The sequence below is a fragment of the Echeneis naucrates genome, chromosome 24, assembly GCF_900963305.1.
Source record: "Echeneis naucrates chromosome 24, fEcheNa1.1, whole genome shotgun sequence".
In the NCBI taxonomy this organism is placed as follows: Eukaryota; Metazoa; Chordata; class Actinopteri; order Carangiformes; family Echeneidae; genus Echeneis; species Echeneis naucrates.
This window is the reverse complement of record NC_042534.1, coordinates 18608250-18633760: the sequence shown is the minus strand read 5'-3', so window position 1 is coordinate 18633760 and position 25511 is coordinate 18608250. Positions and strand designations below refer to the sequence as shown.

The following is a 25511-nucleotide window of genomic DNA, read 5'->3' as shown; positions in this document are numbered from 1 at the left end:
ATGCATATGTGCAAAGTGATTCATTATTTCACTGATAGAAAGACAAACAAAACAGCACTGACCCTTCTACAACGTTAATTACATACAAAATATTAAAAATGCTTTGCTGCCAAACATGTCAGACGTACCTCTGGAGAAGGGTGCCTAATTTATTTTCGTTTGCATGGAATTCCACGTGAGTCAGACGAAAAACAATCCTCGACCAATCTGCTTCAGCAGATTCGCACCGGAAACTGTAACCCATTGGTGTTTCTCTAAAAACGACGAGAAGGCTTTTGCAGGCAAGTCTAGGGGTCACTACGCAGTTTCAGTCAAGGTGTATCTTTTGTTGCATTTGAGAAATGAAGCACAACTCAAACGTCCCGGCGTTCCTCACCAAGCTGTGGACCCTGGTGGAAGATGCGGATACCAATGAATTCATATGCTGGAGTCAGGTAACGCTAAACTGTGCGTCGTTAGCATGTCAAGCCTAAAAGCTAACATTAGGCAGATAACCAGAGGCAGCTAGTCAACAGCTACTAAAAGAACCTAATTTTTCACGCACGAACACGCTACGTTACTCAGCCTTTCTGTGCATTGAAAGACAATATCTTAGGCAAATTATCAGCTGTTAGCGAAGTTAGCTAGTCGTTTGCTTTCGTTGTGTACAAACAGAATAGATAGAACTCAAAGCGAGATCCCTGCGTCATGCCAGCATTACTAGATTTTAGAGTTTTGGACAGTGAGTCGATATATAATGTGTGGTTGCTTTGGAGCATGGGCTTAAATTACTTTATGCCTAGTTTTGACTGCCATGGTGATACTGACTGTTTTCAGGAAGGCAACAGCTTCCTAGTGTTGGATGAGCAGCGCTTTGCCAAGGAGATCCTCCCCAAGTTCTTCAAGCACAACAACATGGCCAGTTTCATCAGGCAGCTTAACATGTGTAAGACTGCATTTCTCAATCCACCTATATTTGTTCTTATGGCAGAGGATGAACACACGTTCTTCCATGAGTCATTGTTGTTCAGGGGATTCATTTACATAGGATATTGTGTTTTTGGTCGGGCTGGGCGATAAAACAATAACGATAATTATCGCAAAATAACTTTTCCTCAATAGAAATATAAGACATGGGCTGTGTCCAAAACCACCTTGTGCTTGTCATTTTGTTGTGGTGTCCAAATGTTTTGCGACAAAATGTAGTGCACCCAAAATATCCCACAATGCATTGTGAAAAGTAGTGAATAGCCGATGGTCGTTAACCCAGGCAAGATATCCCATGATGCATGATGCTCATGGCAAAAATGGCGATTCCAGCAGAACAGAATAGTTTATTTTATAGCACATTTCAAGAACAAGGCAATTAAATTTATTGTTTACATGATTGTAAAGAGCATTAACATCATGCAAAACACAGTATCATCAGACATTCAGGTAACGTTAGATTACAATTAAAAACTGTTATCTCAGAGCCAAGAGAATAGAAAACAAAAATATAATAAAAGACTGAATACAAGAATAAATATTACATTGCAGTGCAAGAAGCCTTTAACAAAATGCAGTAATAAACAGAAATGTTTTTTTTCTGTCTTTAGCCGTGAGTTGGCTACGTTTTAATTGCGCGATACCAATGATGCAATTAACGGTGTCAAAAGTAGTGTACGAAAATGACTGTTCATTTTGTGAATAAGTTCACTATATAGTCTGCTACATTCATCTCCCTATATATGGAGTGGAGGGGTGGTTTTTGGACACAGCCACGGTCGATAGGACTGATTCAATCCATGTTTGACAGACAACATGAACAGCCAATGATAATAAGAATAGCACCAGGCCGAGCCAATCACACAGCTGGAATAGAGTTACAGCCACATCAAGCTAGGTTGACACACACATATAGAGAGTAGGTGATGCAGCCGGCTTAAACGTAAGCACACGTGCTTATGTTTTGGCCACCGGTATGTTAGCAGTGGGAGTGAGACACAAAAAATGTTAACATGAGTAACAGTTTCCCCAAAGAAGACAGCCCAAGGCTCATTGTTGAGAAGAAAGGTCAGAGGAATTTGGTAGTGTGGGGATATTTTGGCTATTTAAAGTCTGACAAGAAGCATAGTGTGCACGGCAAATTGTGTCCTGATATGTACAGAATGTTTTTTTTTTTGGTCTGTTTATTTGTGGGTTTGTTTCCCAACAATTTAAAAAAGTTTGAATATATACAAAGCATATGGTGAGGTTTTTTTTTTTTTTTTTTACAGATTTTATTTTGTATTAATACCTACTTTATTTATTTGGAACAGACCAAAGAATCTAATTTGTGTCCTCAGTAAAACCTGGACGCTTTTGATGGTCAGAATTGAGACTGTTCTATTTTGTATTACCTATTTTACTTTTTTGTAATTGACCAAAGAATTTAGTTGTCGATTTTTTTTTTTTTTTTTTTTTTTTTTGTGTTCTCCTGTGACACTTGAAGCTTCTGACTGGTCAGAATTAATATTTTAGTTTACTATATAATCAATTTATTTATTTGGAATTCATTCATTTTTGTACTTGTGACAGAAAATAAATAATAATATAACTAATATTAATGTGGTATCTTCACATCTCACATGGGAGTAAAAAGGAACCTTTAAACTTGACAGAAATAGTTAGTTGATTTATATTGTGATATACTGACTATCGATATCTACTGATATGAAATATCATGATAGGATTTTCTTCCGTATTGCCCAGCCCTAGTTGTTGGCTAGGTATGGCGTTATATCTGGGCATATAACCCAGTTCTAACCCCCCAAAATATATAGGATAATGGCCATTGTAGTTTGACCAAGTCCCTTGTGTAATTAAGCTAAAAATCTGTTAACTATAATGTAGCACAAAGGAAAGTTTATAGAAAAATTGACTTTACTACTTTAGAAGCAAGCGCGGATATTTATAAGAATTGCATTTACTCGGTGTAAAACAAATTATTTAAGTGAAAAACTGGAATGAAATGGTACATATGCTGTAATGAGATGGAGTCCTTGATCGTTTGTTTTGCATGAGTTTCTATCGGACCCCTTTCTGAATAGGCATAAATATGGATTTGGTCACCTCCTTGCACAGCTTCCACTCTTGTGGACTAGTCCGGTATTTTGATACCAAACTCACCCATGTAAACCTTTGAAGGCCTTTAAAAGCAGGTTTTGGAAGAACCTTGCTTTGTTGACTGGAACAGAAAAGGGCCTTATTAAAATTGTTAAAAATAAACCCAGACTCAATCAATCAGACTAGCAAAGAGCATGTGTTGTGCCTGGGATTGTGTATAGGGTTGCCTTTTATCAAATCTCAATCTAGAAGGAATGTTCTTTACTGTGGATTGACTTAAGAACAATTACGGAAGGAGTGTAACAATGGCTTAATTTATGGGTTTTTTATTAATAAAAAAAAAAGGGGGAAATAAAACATTATATTCAGGTGCAAGTCAAAGCATAAACTAGGTAAAACAGATGAGCTTGGATATGTAAATGGAATGGCATGATATAACAATGATAATTAAGTGGCTGGTGATTCTTGAGGATTTGGGTGAATGAGTGGCTTGTGATTGTTTGTTGAAATACAAAGGGGGAGTCTGTCTGAAGAAGGAGAACTCTAAAACTAAAATTTGATTCACTGTTGTCTAATATCCATGCCTCACACCACTCAGAACAACTCGCTGGGGAAGCAGATAAACACCACCTTACTTGGTAGACAACTCAACTGGCCACAAAAAGAGCAGATGTCCAACAAGAGCGGCCGTGTCGAGGTCCTTCGTCATTGCCTCCCAAGACTTTAGTCCTCGGCTAAAGTGGCTGTCGGTCTGGCTCGTCCTCCTTCAACGGCAGTGTTGTCTTTTGTGCGATTGGCTTGGTTATTAAGTCAATATCCAAATTATTCTTCTCTTTCCTGATGAAAACAGACTGCGGGTTACCATGGCAACTCAAGACGCTGGATGCTGAGCGCCGTGCAGCCAAACTTGTTCCGGTCTCCAGCAGCTTTGGCTTCAACTTGGAACTGAGCCCTTGTATCTTAGCAGCTAAATTCTGACTTCTGAGTTTCTTTTCTGTTGTGGTTGTTATTGCTTCGTCAGGTCACCTGGGGAAGCTCTCCTCTTCAGACCTTCCCCAGAACGCCCCAAGACTCCTAAAAAAAATTTATTTTGACTACTTTTATTTGGAGGCCGCCCCATGGGTGTGGTCTTGTTGTGAATTTGGTCCAATTGAATTTCTCCCTTAAGCGTCAGGGCATAGCAAGGGCGGTGTTCGGATTTTAACTACGCCTTTCATTCACCCAAGTTTGAAGTTATATGTAAACAAGGACAAATGTATCATTTGATAAGTACAGTTTTCTCTGCTTGTTGTAGTTAATTTGGTGGGCATGGTTTTATCTGATTCACTATAAAACACAATTAAATGGTTATTAGGCAATCACGACCTCACAGAGCAAACAAACGAATGAACTAAGAAAAGATCATTTTCATGCATATGTTGACTAGCTGTGGCAAATCAGAGACATGGCTATGGACAGTGTATGAAGTGTCTTTCTTTTTCTCTTTCTCAGACATTTATGAGTGGAATTCAAGTACGTAGGTTATGGTGTGGTGGCAACACGCCATTGGTTCCAATGGCTCACCATCAGGTGCTGCTGTGGCTGCGTGATTGGAGTAGTTCATTATTCGGTGTAAGTCCTATATCTGTTAAATTGAACAGTTCGAACAGCTACGAAGTACTCTTTTTGCAAAGAAGTCGGTTTGGCGTCTTTGCAGTGTCTTACTTGAGTATCCTATTTCTTATTATATCAACCCTTGTGTCCTTATAAGTATGGATGCATTCCAGAGCGGCAATTTGCATTTTCTGCCTGATGAGGTTATCAAGTCAGCCTGAGTGGAGGGTCAGAAAAGGGGTACCTCTCTGCAGGGTGAGGCAGGTTCATGCTAATTTGTGGCACTGACTGCAATCTTGGGAAAGCAGGGTCTCTAGATGCCAGGTTCAGATAAGGATCCAAGACGGCACTTAACAGAGACCTGAGAAATCTCTTTTGGAGACAATAGTCTCTTAGAAGTTTGAGGGGTGTGGGGGATTGGAATCTTCACCCCCGTTTCTTCGGACCTCACAACACGTGAGTCTACGGAACACTCCAGTATGCTTACACCACTCCATACAATGGATAGCATTGTACTTGGTGATGGTAAGATTTGCAGGCATCTTTCTGGCCATTGAAACCTATGTGATGAAGTTCCCGGCACAAAGGTGGCAGTTTGCGAGCCCTTTTTCAGCAACCGGCAACCCCACTCGGTAGCTTTTTATGGTCTGCCACCTCGTGGCCAGGTTGCTCTGGTTTTTAAGTGCTTCTACTTTGCAATATTACCTTTTAGTGTTGATCATGGAATATCTAGGAGGTAAGATATTAAGATATTTCATGAAATGACATGTTGCAATGGTCATGTTTTATTAAATTACCACATGTGTAAGGGCAGACTGCATGGCCAGGTACTTGACTTTTTTTTTTATGTTTGTCTTTTCCTTCTCTCCCTTCTTTCAGCTTTTTCCCTATTTGGGTTTGCCACAGCAAGTTGGCACTGCCTAATTTTGCGCCGGATGCCCTTCTTGCCATTACCCTCCCCATTTATCCGCGCTTGGGACTGGCGCAATCCTACCACTAGTTTGCATTGTGGCTGTGGATTGAACCCGGGGCCCCTGTATGCAAAGCATGCACTCTACCACTGAGCTACGTCCATGGGTGGTAATGGGACTGAATGAAACACCCAAATTTAATGATTTTATACTTTTTTTTAAAATTAGTCAGTGTTATATGGGTCCGAGCTCACTATTCACACTCCACTACGGACTGAGCAATATGGATAACATTTCCAATAAGAGTAAACCTGTTTTTGTGTACGTACAATCTACGTAGGTCAGTAAATGTGCATGAAATCTCTTGAGAAAGAGAGTGTTAATTGATAAAATAGGCAGACAGGATGGAGGGGGCAAACCAGTAAATTGTATATGACAAATTGAAACTAACATGGATTACAGTGTTTCCTCTACATTCATTTAGCAGTGGTGGGCCGCCACGCCTTGAAATTTCTTCAAATTTCAATGCTTCAAATGCACCAGCATGGCTGTGAAAGTGACATCACGTCAGGCACCAGGTCAGAGTCAGAGAAGTGTAGTCGTGAGGAATAAGGCAGCGAGTTATCGGAGAAAGGGTAGACTTATTAGCCAACTCCAGTGTTTCCCCAGTATTAGGGGGGCACCCCGCCCTCCCAATGGCACCTCCCGCACCCCCAGAAGGTGAAGTTAATTTAATATAATTAAATTTTCTACATAGGTCCAGATCGCAACAGACGTCATTTAAGGTTAATTTTCCTATAGCACATGTCTATACCTACCTTGTACTTTGATTAAACAACATAGTAATGTTATTTATTTTATTTGCGCGACACAATGTCATTTCTGTCTCTCCATGTTCGTACAGTTCTCCTCAGCACACTTTTATGTATCACACACAGCAATGTTCTGCCTCGATGTGTGCACACACGAGCAGACTTCCACCAGCGAGTGTTGGAAAATGTCACAAGAAAAGCAAAGCAAAATATCAGCATTATTTAAATGCTCACAGGGCGTTGATGACAACACCTGTCTCCCACCCCCACCCCAGGCTGCAATCCTAGGGGAAACAATGGATTACTCGAATTAAGTGATTTACATCAGTTCCCAAAATGGAAAGTGCTATTTGATGCATTAATACCTATGTGTATCTGTTTGTGCAGATGGATTCCGTAAAGTTATGCACATTGATACAGGCATTGTGAAACAGGAGAGAGATGGTCCGGTGGAGTTTCAGCACCCTTACTTCAAACATGGCCAGGACGACCTTCTGGAGAACATCAAGAGGAAGGTGCCGTAATCTCTTTTTTCCCCAAGTCAGTTTGCCATCACCACACAATGAATACCTGCCTGTTAAAGACAAAGTGATTCAGAGGGATTCACTTGGTCTAGACTAGGTAGCTACCATTACCAAAGTTGACCACAAGTTTATGGAAAGAGGTATAATACATTCACGTGCAAGCAGTCATTTATAGCAGGAAAATGTTTGAACCTTAATTATTCTGTATTTTTTGTATCCTTGTCTGTCTGATCATATCTTGAAGTAACTAAAGGGAAATAAATATTAGTGTTAATTACAATAATTTTGTGTTGAAAACATGTTTCAAATATTCAGTTTGTCTGGAAACAGTTTGTTGTTCCTCAACTAACTAGAGTCAGGAGTTACTAGACCTGGACTCAATGAAACCAGAATGGTGGTGTCAAAGACACTTTGACTTATAAACAAGGCTCATAACAATTAGAGAAACGTCTGCTGATTGGATGCTTGAATGCTAACAGTTTTTATAAATGGAGATTATTAATGTTATATCAGCTACACTGACTCTTTCAAGATAGCTCTTCACAGTTCATTGTAGCATCACTGCTACATCACTGCTCCCTTGTGTGCTCCCTCTGGAAACCAGCATGAAAACATCCTTCCATGAGTGGATTGGCAGTGAGGGAGCATCAGAAACTAGATGCTCCCACTGGACCTGGACAAGTTTACATCTTGGAGACTGAAAGTTTATTCCCAGGTTCAAGGTCTATTCCAGGTCAATATCAGGATGATTCTACCTGCTCAAAGTCTTGATGCAGCAAGTCCATGGGCCTCAAAATCAAAGAAATGCTGTTACCTGAGCGGCTCACTGGAGCTGGCTTCAAGTTATTCAAGACAAGTTCACTGAGCTTGGGAGGTTTAATGATGGTTGAGTAAAAACATGGAGATTATAACCGTTGGTGTGAAACTATCTCAGAGACTTTGTGTTTGTCTATTCAATCATGAAGATACAATCAGTTCTATGATCTGTAAATGCAAAGAATTAAGTCATTCACATGTAACAATTGTGCCAATGATCGTTTTAGGTCACCACATTGCTGACTCAGACCAGGTTGTTTGTTTGTCAATAATTTTCCATTGCATTAAGATAAGAACACTTCATTTTAACTCTCCTGTAATCCTCAAATATAACAGCACATTTGACTCTGGGGTCACATTGACCTCAGGGATATCTACCCCCAGAAGATGATTTAAATTGTTAATTGAATACGTAAATGATCCCCTAATAATGAAACTTAATGAAACTCATTTTGCACCACTATCAAATTAGAATGAATTTGTCTTGAAAATGACTTCATTTTTTATTTTTTAATTAATTTTATTCATTTATTTTTTTTTTTTTGGGGGGTGCGTTTCTTTTTTCTTTTCGGGATGGGGGAAGAACTGAAACATGCTCAAATTCAAATTTGCCCAAGTAAAACACACATTTTCATTTTTATCAGAATTTCAGGGTTTAGTAAAGTTAGATCATCAGAACATGAAATGGCTTTTTATTTAGAATATGTGTGTGTGAGAGAAATCCATCTATACAGTGTGAACATTCTATTTTTTTGACTATTCATAGTCAAGCTTTTAGTCTGTGCTACTGTACACATGATGTGCATGCATGTCATGGTCTTTGCAGACATTCTCACTCACTCACTAATTTTCTATCACCTATCTGTTTTCAAGTGAAAACGAATAGGTGTTAGAAAATTAGTGTGGGTGCTGGAGCCAATCCCAGCCAACATTCTGGGCGAGGGTGCACCCTAGACAGGTTACCAGTCTATTGCAGGGCCAACGCATAAAGACGAACAACCGCTTCCACTTACACCTGTGGGTCCACAATCCTGTGTGCCTACTCTGGATAGAAAGCACCTGGAAATTGAATTCACAACCTTTTTCACTTAGAGGCAGCAACACTAGCCACTGGGTCACCACGCTTCCTTCCAGAGCTGTTACTTGTATTTAGCACAGGCCATTCTTGCTTGGAATCATTTTGGGTGTGAGAAACCTGGCGCCTGCTGTGATTCCTACCTGTGGTTTGTACAATTCCACAAGTTGATGTTCCTCACCAGGGTGCAAGATTAAAAAAAACTATCAGTTTTAATGTTATGATTTTCCTGTGTAAACCTGCATATTGCAGACATAGCTGAACTGTACATCATCCTGCCCAAATTTTAATGCTGTACTTGGCAGGTTTGCTCAGCATATATAGTTGGAATTGAAACTGCCCAAAAAACACAACCAAGCATTCATCAAAAGCCACTATGAAAAGTATCAACGCTGCACATGCAGTGATGTGAGGTCTCACACACAAAAAGACATGTTTTACACAGCCAAAAACAGCTTGGTGTCAAATTGACACCAGTGGCTGCTTAGTTGGACTGAAGGACTCATTTGTTTGTTGTCTTTTAAATATGTGTGAGCTGAATGTGAAAATGACAGCTGTGTGGGACTTGTGTTACAATTTGTGCCAGGCATAATTGAATCTAAACACAGGATAGACGGAAGCACACACATCAGGGACATTAGGCGTCTGTTGACCCAGCCAAGTGAATTCATGTTTGAGGATTCTATCTGAATTGTAGGCCATCTTATGCAAATCAAAATATCCTGACTATCCTAACTTTTTTCCCATTTTTGCTTCCTGTGATGAGATACTATAAACCCATTTCACTGTAATTTTAGGTTTCGAATGCTCGGCCAGAGGACAATAAGATTCGCCAGGGAGACCTGAGCAAGATTTTGGCAAGTGTTCACAGCGTTCACAGCAAACAGGAGAACATTGATGCTAGGCTGGCAACCCTGAAGAGGTAAGACTTAGATTCCTTTACAGGTTATCCCTGAAAACATTTTCCCAGCAACCTGGGAAAAGTTCATACTGAGAATTTCTCAGTAAGTGACAAATCTGGGGGGAACTCACAGTGAGGGACTATCACAAGACGGAGACATGTAAAGCTCTGATGGAAAACCTTTGCCTTTTTGCATTCATCGCACAACCCCATTGTTGGAATGATAACACTTCAAAGTATAATTTGCTCAAAAGTTTGCACCTACAACAGTGACCCTCTAATTTAGGGGGAATGTCTTTTAATGGTTGTATGGCATTGTTATGCTAGTAAGAAATTGTTAATTCAAAGATTATAGGGCTAATATGAACTGATCACCACTACTGATATGCTACTGGTATGTTTCAGAGGCAGGTCTTCAGTTCTGTACAGGAAGTCACATTCCAGCCCCCTGATCCTAACTTTTACCCTCACTATTCCACCTCAGAAAATGCTTAAAGTTAATGCTGGGTATGGTCAAGAGCTCCACCATTCAATTCAATTCAATATACTTTCAGTATCAATTCAGTAATACGCATAGATGACAAATATACACAAATATTTCATGATAATACCTTCTGCTTCTGAAGTGTGCAGACTAACCCAAGAATGTGTTTTACCAATTATTTTGCTATACCTCTGTGCATGAACACAGCTTGGCAGTAGTTTGCAGCGTAATGATTTGTTTAGCTGCATTTGTTTATGATCAACAGGTTAAGCTATAGCCACTGGTTTTCAGAACTTCTGCGATGGTGTCTGCTGAAAAGGTTGCATATGTTTGTTACATTCTTGCAGTTTTTAAATACGCAAAATAACTTTTGTCGATTTCCTCTGTTCCAGTTTTTACACTAGAATCCAAAATGTGTCCAAATGTTAGCTTTATAGGTTTTTTGCACTGGCTCTAAGGAACTGCTACTGCTATCTGACTCTCTCAGTAATATTGATGGGCCAGACCACACTTTTATGATTCGATACAATACAGAATATTTTTTGGGGATATTTAATCGATAACGATTCTGTCATTCTGTGTTTGTTTAACTAAATGTAAAACCTTAAAGACGGATAACATGACGGTTATTATCACACAAACTACACTTTCCATAGGTGAAAAGTATGGCCATAACATGCTGTGTTCCTCATTAAGATACATGATAAGTTGTTGCTAGCAGGCTACAAACAGACACAGCTATTATTTTTAAAGCTAAATATTTTTTTTACCAACTTTTGGCTTTTTCCCTGTTTGGGGTTGCCCCAGGAAGTCAGCTCTGTGACTCGCATGATTTGGCCACAGTTTTTACACCAGATGCCCTTCCTCCACAATACTCCTCATTTATGCAGGCATGGGACTGCACGAGCCTACCACTGAGTTGTGGCTGAGGTTTGAACCTGGGGCCTCTGCATGCAAAGGATGCCACTGCACCACTGACTTCTGTGTCCTAGAAATATATTAATATAAATATCTTAAACTTTCCTGTGATAATTCAGCTAATGGGTCACAAAATCCAGTGTGCCTCTTCTGATTTGGAGTTCCTCGCCAGACACCATTCTTCCAATTAAAAATTAAGGCACGAAAGGAAAAAAATACAAATAAAAAAAAAGGCCGGTGAGCTATCAAGTTAGCCTCTGTATCCATCCAAAAATGAGCTTTTGCTGCAGGCTTTGCCATATTCGACATGTAGCAGTTAGCAGGCTTCTTATGTCTAACCTCTTATGTTTGTATTTACATTTGAAATGCCGTGCAACTTCCAGGTATTAGCTTGGCGTGAAACTTATGCACATGCGCAGATCACCTGCTCCAGCTCCAGTTCGACTGTCCTTATACATGCAGCAGTAGATTGACGTTCAATTGCATTATCTGGGTGTGTTAGTCCGACAATTTTAAATCTGATTTCAGTCGAGCTAATGTGCTTACATGTACTTTAAAAGTCCAGTTTTGGTCCGACTAGCGCAGTAATTAATAATTTTCTTAGGCGTCATGTGAACATGTAGTTGGAAATGAGACACTGTAGTTGCTGTGACACAGTCGGTCTTAAGATATAGCCTGTTAAGAATGAGACCTGAACTGAGACGCAGCTACTGAAACAATAGAGAGATAAGTCAGTTTTATGGAATGTTGCTGTTGAGATGTCATCAAACACCTTTCTAATGATTTTTCTGGAACATCCACATTAGTAGCAACTGTTGTGAATAAACAGAAGTTTGTGCTGCAGTAACAAAACTTGTCCTGTTCTTCAGGGAGAATGAAGCTCTGTGGAGGGAGATCTCAGACCTGAGGCAGAAACATGCCCACCAACAACAGCTCATCAAGAAGGTCTGTCCCACAGAATACCCTGAAATTTAACAAGTAGCTTCCTGTGTTTCACAAAGCAAACTATGTTCAGAAGTGTGGGTCAAAATTAATTAGTATTTCTATTCTGATCATGCTGGAGTAAGTGGTGTATTAAGATATTAAAAGAAGAAGTTATAAGAAGACACAAATTACGTATTTCTAGCCCATAGAGCCTATGCATTGTGAATTGACAGTGAGGATAATCTGAGAAAGTGATATTGTAATTAAGGTGAGAGTGTGGTTTTGGAGAGAAAAGTATCATGTGACCGCAGATGATATTTTCATCACTGTTAGTTCTGTCTTGTGCTGAATCTGAAACTTTTCTTTTTTTCAGCTCATACAGTTCATTGTCACACTCGTACAGAACAACCGCATCCTGAATTTAAAACGCAAAAGGTGAGTCCAGGTTGCTCATATACCTGTCGCTGATGATGTTGTCATCATCATCATCATCATCAACTGTTACAGTTGAACTTTACTTCTGTAACACAGAGTTGACTTCTGTAGTTCATATGATCACAAACTAACAACCTAACTCATACTAACATTTAAGAGCTCCATCTGGAGTCACTGTGACTATGATTTCCTTCAATAGCTACTTCAGGTGAGTAGTGCAATCATTATATATTGTTACTGAAAAATTTGACAATGGGTGGATAATCAACAGTGATAATATGAAGAAAAGCAACAACCTCTCCATGATTAAAGACGCAGCTAAAAATATGACATGATGCAATTTGTCATAGTCCTAGGTTTAAATGTTAATGTGTCCTTCTGTGCCTGACAGGCCAATTCTCATGAACAGCAATGGAAAGAAGTCCAAGTACATTCACCAGATCTATGATGACAAAGTGTGTGTTGAGCAGGTCAGTTCACAGTTTTACCAACTGGTGGTAACAATTATCAGTGTGTTTCACAGTCACATTGTTGTTTTTTGTTTTGAATATGTTAAGTTCAGATTGTGCCTGTGTGTCTTGTCTAGTCGTCTGTCAACAGCCTAAATGGTGTGAAGGGTTCTGAATTATCTGATGATGTCATCATCTGTGATCTGACTGAGAGCGATGCTGAGGTTACGGCTGAGATCACAGATGGGTCACCCAGATCCTTTGAGCAAAGGTAAGACCCTGACTCCAGTTCTGCTGCTGTCAAAGTGATCTGCTAATTTTGATGATGTTCTGGGGGGTGTGTTAGTCCCAAGACACCCATTTCCTGCAGCTTTCTTCAGCTGTCTGTATTGAAGCTACTCATTTTGATTCTTTTCTTGATCGTTGTGCTAACTGACAGATGCAATTAAAATGTATCATTTGGGAGTAGGTGCTCGTAACTACCATATTTATCATATTTATATACAATGCAGTGGGCCAGAAAGTTTCTATGGTTCCACCCACTTTATTACATTTTATTTTATTTTTAATGTTATTTCTTTTTTTTTTGGAACACTTTATTTGTAATTTTCCATAATCATATACAGAAATCGTATTTTCTGTTTAACAAACAGCATAGTAGAAAAAAGAGAAAGAAAGAAAAAAAACCTAATGGTAATAAAAATTGTTATATTAAAATAAGAAAATAAATAAGGAATCCAGACAAAGGACAAAAATAAACCAAAATCACAGTCAACACGACAAAAGAGGTTTTACACACACACAAAATAATCTCAACAACTGCACCTAATATTGTCTCCTGTTAAACAGGGCAGGTATGATCATTTAGTGTTCTAATTCTATGCCCGGTAGATTATTCACATATGTTATTAGAGGGTCCCAAGTTTTGTGGAATTTGTTGGAAGAACCACTGAGAGTACATCTGATCTTTTCCAATTTGATGTTCAACATAACGTCCCTGGTCCCTTGGTGATGTGATGGAAGAGTAGCCACCTTCCATTTATGTAAAATCAAGCATCTGGCTCGTAGAGAGGAAAAGGAAATGACCCTTTGCAGGTGAGCAGGGGGGGCAGAGGCCGTTGGATCAGAAGCCAGCCCAAAACAGCCACCGAGGGAGAAGGTGAGATATTATAGGCATAGGCATCGGAGATAACTTTACAAAAGGATGGCCAAAAAGGAACAGGTTTTGGGCAGGACCAGAACATAAGGTAGGAAGTAGCTGGAGCCTGTTTACATCTGTCACATATTGGGTCTAAATTGGGAAATATTCTTGCTAATTTGGCCTTTGAAAAGTGGAACCTATGCAACACTTTGAACTGTATCAAAGCATGTCTCGAACATATGGAATAAGTATGGACCCTGGTAAGCGATATCCCACGCTTTGTCAGACAATTGAACCCATAGAGTGGTTGAGGGAATCCAGATATGAAAGAGGGGGAGAGTAGGAAAATTTGCAAACGTTTTATGAGTAAAATCCCTAATTTGCAAGTATCGCCAAAACTGATTATTGGTCAGTCCGAATTTTTTGGAAAGCTGTTCAAAGCTGGCAAACGTATTATTGATATATATGTTTTCAATTCTATGAATACCCTTGTCGTACCAAATTTTGAAGCCATTGTCCAATAAAGATGGTTGAAAAAGGTGATTATGCATTACAGGTGATTGAAGAGAGATACCATGAATGCCCAAACATCTTTTGAACTGATTTACTATATGCAAGGATTGAGTTACAATTATATTATCATTAATATTAACTAGTGATAGTAGGGGTGCATAGAGTAGTGCAGAGAGTGAGTGTGGCCTGCTTGTAATCTTTTCAATCTGGAACCATGAAGGGATTTTATTGTTCTCGTCTTTTAAATCAAATCAAATCAGATGTATTTGTATAGCGCCAAATCATAACAAATTTACATCAAGGCACTTTACATATAGAGCAGGTCTAGACCAAACTCTTTATAAAATTATTTAAAGAGACCCAACAGATCCCCTGATGAGCAAGCACTTGGCGACAGTGGCAAGGAAAAACATCCTTTAAGAGGCAGAAACCTCGGGCAGAACCAGGCTCAGTGGGGGCGGCCATGTGCCTCAACCGGTTGGGTTGAGAGTGGGAGAGAGAGATGGAATGGCATTAAGGTTTGCAGCCTAATAATATGTGCAGAAATTGGGAAGTGAAAAGCCCAAGTACAAGTATACAAGTATAGAAACTTAGGTACAATATTCATCTTCACAGAGTCTGTTCTCCCAATGAGAGAGAGAGAGAGAGAGAGAGAGAGAGAGAGAGAGAGAGAGAGAGAAAAGACCACCCTTTAATATCTTTAATTTTGTTTGCACTGTTCCAGTAAGGGAGTGAGATTACATTTAAATAAACTGTAATATGATTTGGTAACTTTTACACCCAGATATGTGAAGGATTCAGTGGACAACATAAATGGCAGATTTGGATATTCTCTAGCATTGCTGCTAGTGGGAAAATATTTGCTCTTATTCTATATACTGTATTAGTTTTAAACCAGTTTTTTCTACCATGTCTCCCTCTCCATCTACATGATTGTTGCAGAATTAACATTGGCTTGCTGAGGCTATATACAGGTTCAGTTGGGATGTGACAGCTTGCTTATATTTGTGTCATCCAACAGGATCTGCCAATTCAGAAAGTGCATCATTGAAACTGTCATTATTATAATTTCTACATTTTCCCTATTATTTGGCTCTGTAAAGAAGACAAGTGTGTTGTGTGTGGAAATTCTCTGCTGCTGGTGAAGACTGAAATAGACTTCTGCCGTTTTATTTTCTTTTTAAAGAAAAGGTCATTCATCACACGAGCGGTAAAAATGAAGAAAGACCCCAAGCATAGAGAGAGCTAAACCTTTTTACTGATGGATGGAAACAACCAGACCATTTAAATTGAGGTGGCAGATCATGATAGGCCTTTCTACCGCAAGACCACATTATTCCTGGTTGGGATAAAAGTTGCTTAAATGGACAGGCAGTCCACTTATCTTTGTTATTTGGCCATTTGTGAGAACAGTTGGTTGATGTTGTATTATTCACAAATATTCTATTCTGACAGCTTGACTGGCCTAGGTAAGGACCTGATGATGATGATGTTGAACAAACACAAGTTTCTGTATCTTGTAGTGGAACTTCAAATTACATGTTACTAGGGGCTGCATGGGAGTCAATACAGGTATTATTGGGATATGGAACAATGAGACATTATTTCTGATTTGTTGTCCGGCAATTGGTAACATCATCATTATCAAAGGGACAGTGCATTTTCCATGGTCTTCTCTGCCCCAAGATTCTTTCATGTAGCTCTGTAACACAACATCTCAAATCAAATCAGATTTATTTTTATAGCGCCAAATCATAACAAAGTTACATCAAGGCATTTTACATATAGAGCAGGTCTAGACCAAACTCTTTGTAAAATGATTTAGAGAGACCCAACAGATCCCCCAATGAGAAAGCACTTGGCTACAGAGGCAAGGAAAAACTTCCTTTAAGAGGCAGAAACCTCAGGCAGAAACAGGCTCAGGGGGGCAGCCATCTGCCTCGACCGGTTGGGTTTAGAGTGGGAGAGGGGTAGCGTAGGGTGAGAATGAGCGCAAGAGAGAGGGATATTCAAAACGGGTGTAGGCTGGAACACAATGCTGCATTAAGTTCATGGAGATAATGCTGTAGTATGGAATTCATGGGGATAAGGGAGCAGCAGGCGTTGCAGGAACGAACATGGGAAGGCGCTGAGTCACCACCTGCAAGATGAGGACAGGGAGAGAGAGAGGAGAGGAGCTGGGAGAGACAGAGTTCAATCCTTCCCCCAGTAGCCTAGGCCTATAGCAGCATGGCTAAAGAGTTAAGCTGGTCTTGAAAATCACTAAAGAGTCCACCTCCCAGGACCGATACTGGAAGTTGGTTCCATCGAAGAGGAGCCTGATAACTGAAAGATCTGCCTCCAGATTTACTCTTGGAGACTCGAGGAATCACAATTAAACCTCCATCTAGAGAGCGGAGTGGCCTACTAGGACAATATGGAACTATGAGCTCTCTGAGATATGATGGAGCTTGGTCATTAAGACAGCAGCAGTTAACAGAAGGATTTTAAATTCTACTCTGTATTCTACCGGCAGCCAATGAAGAGCAGCTAACACAGGAGAGCTCTGATCTCTTTTTTTAGTTCCTGTTAATATTCATGCAGCAGCGTTCTGAATCAACTGAAGGCCTTTCAGAGATTAATTTGGAAATCCAGATAGTAATGAGTTACAGTAGTCCAGCCTAGAAGTTACGAATGCATGGACTAGTTTTTCTGCATCATCTTGAGAGAGGATGTTTCTGATTTTCCTAATGTTTCCCAGGTGGAAGAAAGCTGCCCAACTAACTTGTTTTATGTGAGGGACATCTAACAGTGGAGCTGGAAACCAAACTAATGCCATCCAGACTAATTAGATGATTAGATAGTGTTTCTCTGAGGTGCTTAGGGCCAAGTACAATAGCTTCAGTTTTGTCAGAGTTAAGGAGTAAAAAATTTTGGGTCATCCATACTTTTATGTCTTCAAGACATGTCTGCAGTTTCACTATCTGACTGACTTCATTTGGCTGAGTGTCATCTGCATTACAGTGAAGGTTGATGCTGTGTTTCCTCATAATGTTGGCTAGAGGAAGCAGATAGAAAGGAAAGAGGGTTAGTCCAAGTACTGTGGGACTCCATAACTGACTACAGTGCATGAGGAGGAGTTATTGTTAACATGAACAAACTGATGTCTATCTGAAAATAGGATTGGAACCACCTTAGTGCAGTTCCTTTAATGCCAATTTCATGTTCCAGTTTCTGTAGAAAAATTTTATGAGCTATGGTGTCGAATGCAGCACTGAGGTCTAAGAGAAGTATAGAGGCTGATCCATTGTCTGAAGCAATTAGAATATTGTTGGATCTCATCTCTTTTTTTTTTTTGTAAAAGAGCTGGGGCACATGCACTGTTGTCATTACATTGTCTGAGGGCTTGTGGTACTGTGTCATCTATGTGAACAACAATGTTTAAGTCACTGAGGTGGTAGTGCTCTACTTCAGAGGTTGGTAGGACAGTCTTTACATTTGGTAGCATGTTAAGGGGGGCGTCATGTGGGTCTGGTGGCCCACTGACTGAGTTTGAGTTGTTTTCCATATCCGAGCTTGGATATTCAATTCCTCACCTATATGTGCCTGTATCAGTGAATTTGACATCAGAGATGGTGATCTGGGCTCTGCTGGAATTCTGAATTTTTGTTATTATGAAGCATGGATCTCTGGAGCAAGGGTTTTGTCAGTGGCGGCCACAATAAAGTGCCAATCACGTGTGCTGCAGGCATCGTTGCATAGGTACTTGTCATATTTGGCATAATATGTGTAGCTTTAACCTGATTGCCAAATTTCGGGATGAACAGTGCACTTTGTCCTCCTGTCAGAGTGATAGATAGATATACTTTATTTATCCCAGGCTGGGATGGTCTTCACCGTTCGTTTATAGGTACGGGTCTCTATCAGCATCACTGAACATGATAGGATCAGGATTATGTGACGCATGGTGTAGTCTGGTGGAAAAAGGTTTTGCGTTGTTTGTCCTGCACGTCCTTTAATCCCAAGTACATTTTCCAGTCTCTGTAGTAAAATGTGATGATCTATGGTGTTGAATGCACTGAGATCTAAGAGAAGAAGTATGGAGGCTGATCCATTGTCTGAAGCCATTAGAATATCATTGGGGACTTTAACCAGCGCTGTTTCTGTGCTGTGATCTGCTCTAAATCCTGATTGAAACTCTTCAAGCAAACCGTTCCCATCCAGATAGTCATATAATTGGTTTGCTACTGCTTTTTTAATGATTTTAGAAATGAACAGAATGGTTGATATGGGTCCTTAATTGGCCAAAACATCTGGATCAAGATTTGTTTTTTTTACATTGAGGTTTGATAACTGTGGTTTTAAGAGTATGAGGTAAATAATCCAAAGATAGCGTCAAATTAATGAGATCTAATGAGATCTAAAGATGAATGGCTCAATTAAGTAAAAAAATTCTTTAAAGAGGCTAGTTGTTACGGGGTCTAATAGAATCCTGACTGGCAGTCAACAGTCTGGTCCCACACAAAACCAAAGCAGGTCTGTCAAAATCATTGTTTCTTCCATCAATTGGGTCATTTAAACTAGTGCAAACTGAACAGGAACAGAGCCTGGTCTCATGTCCAATCACTCCACATATCTGTGAGGAAGGTGCTACTGACCACCTGTTGCATGATCCTGAGCATTATTTGGCTGCTCCATTTATCATATCTGCGTTGATTTTATAACATGATGATGATACAAAGGCACTGGATTAGCCATCATACCATCAGAGATGCAGGTTTTTCAACTGAGCACTGAAAACAAGAAGGACTCTACCTGAGTCCATGGTTTCAAATTTCAATTCATCTTAAAACAAAACAGTATTTGGATTGCCTAAGTCCATTTTAAATGAGCTTGGGTCCAGAGAAGATGACTGTTTCTAGGTTATGTTCACACATGACTTTTTCTTTGCATGATAGAGCTTGTTGGATTTCAACTTTCACGGGGCACCATTTGGTTGGGCCTAGGTAGTTCATTGCTGATCTCAATATCAAAGTTAACCTCAGGGCACCAATAATAACAATAACCAAATCACCTATGTAGTCTCATTAAATACTAATAATTCGGATCTCTGACTAACAATTAAATCCACCCAAAGGACTATATTAAAGTAGAAGGATTCAGAGTTCTGCAGAGAAGAGGCGGGAAACAAAAGGAAGACGTTTTGTCAAGTCTGTTGGCGTGCAGCTCGTCCACTCTTAGAAATCAGGACCTCACGTTGTTACCATGGGGAGAGTAGAGAGTTGCAAAGGAGGTCTGGGCCGACCTTGGAGCCAGGAGAGCTAATCCAAGAGAGACTCGGAGGATCCAGGAACCAAGAAAGAAGAGCCCAAGGGGGTGCGAGGGAAGACAGAGATAGAGGAAGATCGAACAGAGGTTTTTGTAGACCTGGGTCACATGTCATACAGTGACCAATAGCAACCAGACTTAGTTTGTGGCTATGGGTGTTTCACACCCATGGCTATGGGCCATGGGTGTGAAACGGTGAGCATTGTGGACAACATTGAACATTGAGTGCTTGTCCTTGTTCTGAATGGGGTAAGGCCCAACAGAGCTTTAACTTTTGCGTTCACAGATGCGGATTTCTGAATGTTTTCCTGAGTGCATGCAGTGATTTCCATCACAGAATAGTGCATGCTCATCTTTACTTCTGAGGTTCTCTACCCACTCTTGCTAGTGACCTGTTGCTGATCAATCTAGTGAGTGGCAGTTTGTTGCTTCATGTACTTCTCTTTAGCACCACTTAACTTTCCAGACTTTTGTTTCCCCATCGCTTTTAACTTTTTAAAGACATATGAGCTAATATGAGCTGATTTCAACATTCAAATTCAAATAAGCTCATATCATTCATGGAATAGAAAAATGTCTATTTAAACATTTGATAAGTTGTCTGTCATGTTGTACAAAAATTGGTTTTATGAGATTTGCTTTTAACTGCTTTCTGTTTTTATTCACATTTTACACAGCATCCCAACTTTTTTGGAGATGGAGTTGTAGTTGTCAAGAGCATCTGTCTGATAGCATGCTTTGAAAATCTTCTTCCTCAGTGATGTGGAAATTGTGGAAGTGGAGCTGGACAGCTGTGCATTGCTACCAGCTGAGACAGAGGTGAGCACCACCTGCAAAGACGACATCAGGCAGAAGGAAGCAGCAGACAACAGCCAGAAAAGTGGCACTTTAAATGGCAGCAAATCAAACATCAGTGCCCTGCAGCTCAATAAGCCCTTAGGCCTGAGTCTGGAGGATCCCGTCAAGATGATGGACTCCATAATGAACGAGAATGGGGCAATATCACAGAACATCAACCTGCTGGGCAAGTAAGTGAGTTTAACATTTTTTGAAAAATGGCTGCATAGGATTTGTGATCGCTGTTTGCTACTGCTAGCAGTGGGAAACGGCAACAGCCAGCTTTGGGCTTTTCTAAGAAACAGAGAGAGAGATCGAAGTAGACGAAAGGCAGGGGGAGTGGAGAGAGAACGAGAACAGGAGGAGAGAAGATGCAATGAAAAATGCCAACAAAACATGCAGATGAGCAGATGACAGAAACATTAACTCCCTGATGAAAATTTAATTTTAATTTTTTTCCAAAGTGATGTTAAACAGAACAAAGAATTTTAACCACAGCTTTTTCAAACATCTTGGTTTTATTTTGGATGCATACATTATTTTACTTTGCACTCAGAAACAAAATTATTAAAAAAAAAAACAAAAACACAAGAGTCTTTCATGTCCTACCTCTAACAGGCTTAATAGAAAGAATAATGTTATTGTGTGCAAATAATAATCTATGCTTACTAAAGAGAACTAGTATGTTTAGAAATGCTCTGATCAAAGTTCTTTGTTCTGTGAAAAAAGCATGGGTTAAAAAAAAAAAAAAAGTACTTTTAATTTTATAGGGAGGCTAACAATTTTGTCCTCAATTGTAAATAGTGATTGAAGTCTGGTAAGTAAATGTAAGTACTCTAATTTGATCTGTAAAATAGTAGTATCAACTGACCTTACTTCAGTCAACAAAGTCATCTACACTAATTATGACCACCTGCCAAGTAATGTGTTGTGTGTTGTTATCTTTTGTGCTCCCGTATGCCGGGTTGGACAGGTGACCCGATTCTGGGCTCCGATAATGGTCTCAAGCATATTTAGGGAATACCCACATGCCTCTCTGACTTCACTTACTCACTTTACTCACTTCAGTTTTGGAGATGCTCTGACCCAGTTGTCTAGCCATCATCTTTGAGGACAAAGTTTTCACTTGCTACTGAATATATCCCACTGACTAACAGATGCCACGATGAAGAGATAGTCTGTGTTATTCACTTCACCTGAATCTTCTTCACAAGAGGTGCTAGTTATTGATGCAGTGTTTGTGTATGCTTATTTTGTCAGGGTGGAGCTGATGGACTATCTTGACAGTATTGACTGTAGTCTAGAAGACTTCCAGGCCATGCTTTATGGGAAACAGTTTGGCATTGATTTTGATGCTACAGAGGTAATGGATGTCAAAAATCTTACTGGGACCTCCTCAAACATGTCAGATTGTCATCTGATGTTTGGGTGTCATCATTTCATCACTTGTTCCATGTGTTTACAGGAGAGTGTGACCTCCAAAGAGAATAGCACACAGTTGAACAGAGGCAGGACTGAAGAACACACAGGTGACACAAACAACACTGCTTCCATTCACCTGCATATTGGTTTCAGGAAGTCCTTACTTGTTACAGACTAGATTCAACTGTAGATTTAACTGTGAATGGATAAAGTCAGTCGATAATGCATAGCAATATATATAATGCTCAATAATCTCCAATGCACACAACCTTTCTAAATGCATTAAATGTCAAAAACAAAATCAAAAATAATCTTAACCCTAAGACTCCACCTAAGGCAAACTTAGCTGACTAGACACACCTGTGTATAAGCTCCCACAGGTCAGTGCACATCAAGACAATCACAGACAGTAAAGATAGTAGGGGACCTGCCAAGAATTTTTTTTGTCTATGTTGTACTGGGGGCAGTCCAGTCTGAGTCTTTGATATTTGTCTTTGTTCAGATAAGCAGTTGATTCAGTATACCTCCTGCCCCTTGCTGGCTTTCCTTGATGGCTGTACCCATGTTCCAGAGCTGGATCTGGGCAGCAGCAGCACCAACCCATCTAACACCCACCTCCAGTCTTCTTCAAGCTCAAGTCCTGTGGAAGCTGAACCACCCTCAGAGCTACTGGACACCAGCCTTGACTCAAAGCAAATGGCCCGTAGCTCCCTGATCCGCCTAGAGCCTCTGACCGAGGCTGAAGCCAGCGAAGAGACGCTCTTTTGCCTCTGTGAACTGAGTTCAGTCGGACTGGAGACAGACTCGACCCAGCTGGACAGAGTTTGAGAAATTTCACCACAGTTTTGCACCCTTCTATGCTCCATATAATGCTGACTTTGTGTTAATGGCCCTTCACTCCTCTGGTCTGAGGTGTGCATGTGTGTGCACGTGCAGTTGGTGAAAGAGGAGCTGAGTTTATGTGCACATTTTTACATGTCTGACTTTGCATTGATTTGGAGAAACATCTTTGAGTGGAATAACAGTGGAACAGCCCTTAAAGAATAAAAACCTCTTAACCCATAACTGAGAATATACTCCTCGCATGTAGTCTCTAAAACCTTCCTCATCTTTACATCTGCCCTCATCATCGCATCATCATCATCCTGAGGTCATTCTGGGCCAACCTATTCAACCTATTGTTTCTGCTGCAACCTGAGATCCTTCTTTGTGGTATACGCCTCTGGACTTACTGGCATTATAGTTCCTGTTTGCATCACGGAAAGAATGATGTGTACAAAACCACAGTATAATCTAACAAAAAAAACTAAAGAAATTGACAAAGCCCCTTTACTACATTCTTAGACAGACCCCTACGTATTGAGTGATGAGACTCAAGAAGCAGGTTGATAGAACGTTTTGGCAGTGAATGCCCCACCTTCTCTGTCATAAGTCCCAGAGCATGGTACTTCTCTACTGATCATACATAGATATTAACTACACTTTGTGTGAAGGCCTGTTTATGCAGGCAATCCACAAGCTTAAGCTCTGCCATGAGTCTTTCAAATTAATGAAGGCTAAGCAGCAGCAGGGTGAGGTGTCTGAAAGTTAAACTTGGACTCCAGCAACGATTTCTTCAATCCAAACAGCTCAGATGTAAAAATTAAATTGTGGCTAGTTTGAGGATGGGAGCTACCACGCAAGTTCATCACGCTGTCCTATCTGCAGACATCTGCCTCTTCACTGTTGATTATAAAAAGTCATCCCCTTACCACCAAACTGAACCATGTGTACATACTTGTAATAATTTATTTATTCTGAACTTGAGACTCATAAATCAACATTCCTTCAAAGTCCCTTCTCTATGGATTGGGGATAGTGAGTTTGTCACGCATTTAATGAATGAATGACTGAGGCATTATGAAGCAAGTGGCACACTAATTTTAATATGTGCTGTGCTCAGGTGACTGTAATGACACAACTGAGTCCATTTTGAAAATTATATTAAGGCCAAGAAATCAAATGTGCTCTACCTGGACATCCCTTGTCTTTGTAGTTTCAACAATGATTCATGTACCTATCATAACCTGTGGAGCTATGTTTAGGTTTAGACGTCTAACCCAGCACATCACGGCAACTGGGTCAGTTTTTATATGTACACATATATGTACACATACTTGACTTGAAAGACCTTTATCAACATGTACAGTAACAAGACTTGTCAGGAAAACAAAATAAAAGTTAACATTAGATCTTTACATGAGTGCTGTTCCTAAGACAACCTTCCTGCACCATACCGAATCAGTTCGAGTCAGTTCAGTCCAGAGACAGCTCTAGGAAATGCTGTGACAAAATCAGCTGTAGATATCTCTTAGTGATGATTACTTACCATTAACATACTATTTTCATGTTTATATAAGAAAGTTCTTCAAAAAAGTGCTTGCATCGTTTATCCATTTCCCCTGGCAGACTCTTAATTCAAGACCTCAGGTGATGATTGTAGCATTGCCTGAATCTCACATGCTGTCATGTTCGCAACTCTTTCTGCAACAATAAAGCAGGTGTCACAGCATTCATCTAGAGGGTTGGTAATTTTTATCACACACATTGGATGTTGGATTATCACTGTAAAGGCTTCAGTCACTGAAGTTTTATACTATTTATTGCAGTGAAAACTCTGGGCAAGCAATGTCTTACGTACAGCTCACATCAAGTTTTCAAACTAGTGCTTTTCATCAGTTGTCTTCAGCTACATTGAATCTCGTTGACGTTTCATCTGTGTCAAAACAGTTAAGCAAATTAATGTTGGCTAGCATGTAACTCAAGCTGTCATTGTAGCAAACCATTATTATATTGCCTTATTACCAGTGTAAGTACCATATATTCCCCACTTTCATGAAACACCAATATCATAACTGAGTAGTGAGAAATTGATGGATTTAGAAATGTGGACAGGCTGTTGCTTGTAAATGTAGGTTTTGAAATCAATAAATACTTTATTTAATGTTACTTGTGTTTGTAAATTGTATGTAATTACTCTTGACCACTGTTAATACAATATGCTGAGCCTCCAGCAGACATAATGCATTTACTTTAATTTAGGATTATGTATTCAAATCTGTCTTGCAAATTTTGCTCCTGGCATTAACGAGCAGATATATTGGCCTGTTATTAAACCAACATGCGCACACCTGAACACTTACACCATTTTTGACTTAGAGTGGACTAATATCTTGGTTGTTCTGACTACCTAGCTCCTGGCTGACAGCTGCGGATTCAATAAAGCTATGTTCATCTTTAAACATAGTCTGGTGGGGCAAGTCAAGTTAATATGTCTACCTCCTATCCATACCCTTAATGACATGCAGGCCTCACAGTTACAGCACGCTATGTCCAGTAGAGGC

General features: G+C 39.9%; 1 protein-coding gene across 4 annotated transcripts; it reads left to right on the top strand.

Moving 5' to 3' along the window:
* Positions 1 to 260: 260 nt before the first annotated feature.
* Positions 261 to 25227, top strand: hsf2 (heat shock transcription factor 2). 4 transcript variants are annotated; one of them, XM_029496051.1, is made up of 13 exons: positions 261 to 434; positions 817 to 925; positions 6770 to 6897; positions 9595 to 9719; positions 11970 to 12045; positions 12398 to 12459; positions 12617 to 12667; positions 12851 to 12929; positions 13046 to 13179; positions 20628 to 20897; positions 21967 to 22069; positions 22172 to 22235; positions 22631 to 25226. In XM_029496051.1, exons 1-13 carry the CDS (start codon positions 342 to 344, stop codon positions 22954 to 22956), a joined length of 1620 nt encoding a protein of 539 aa, XP_029351911.1. In that variant the 5' UTR covers positions 261 to 341; the 3' UTR covers positions 22957 to 25226. The 4 variants fall into 4 exon arrangements, with proteins under 4 accessions (XP_029351911.1, XP_029351913.1, XP_029351912.1 ...); XM_029496053.1 differs by lacking the exon at positions 12617 to 12667 and having other exon boundaries at positions 22172 to 22214; positions 22631 to 25227; XM_029496052.1 differs by lacking the exon at positions 12617 to 12667 and having other exon boundaries at positions 22631 to 25225.
* The last annotated feature ends 284 nt before the right edge of the window (positions 25228 to 25511 follow it).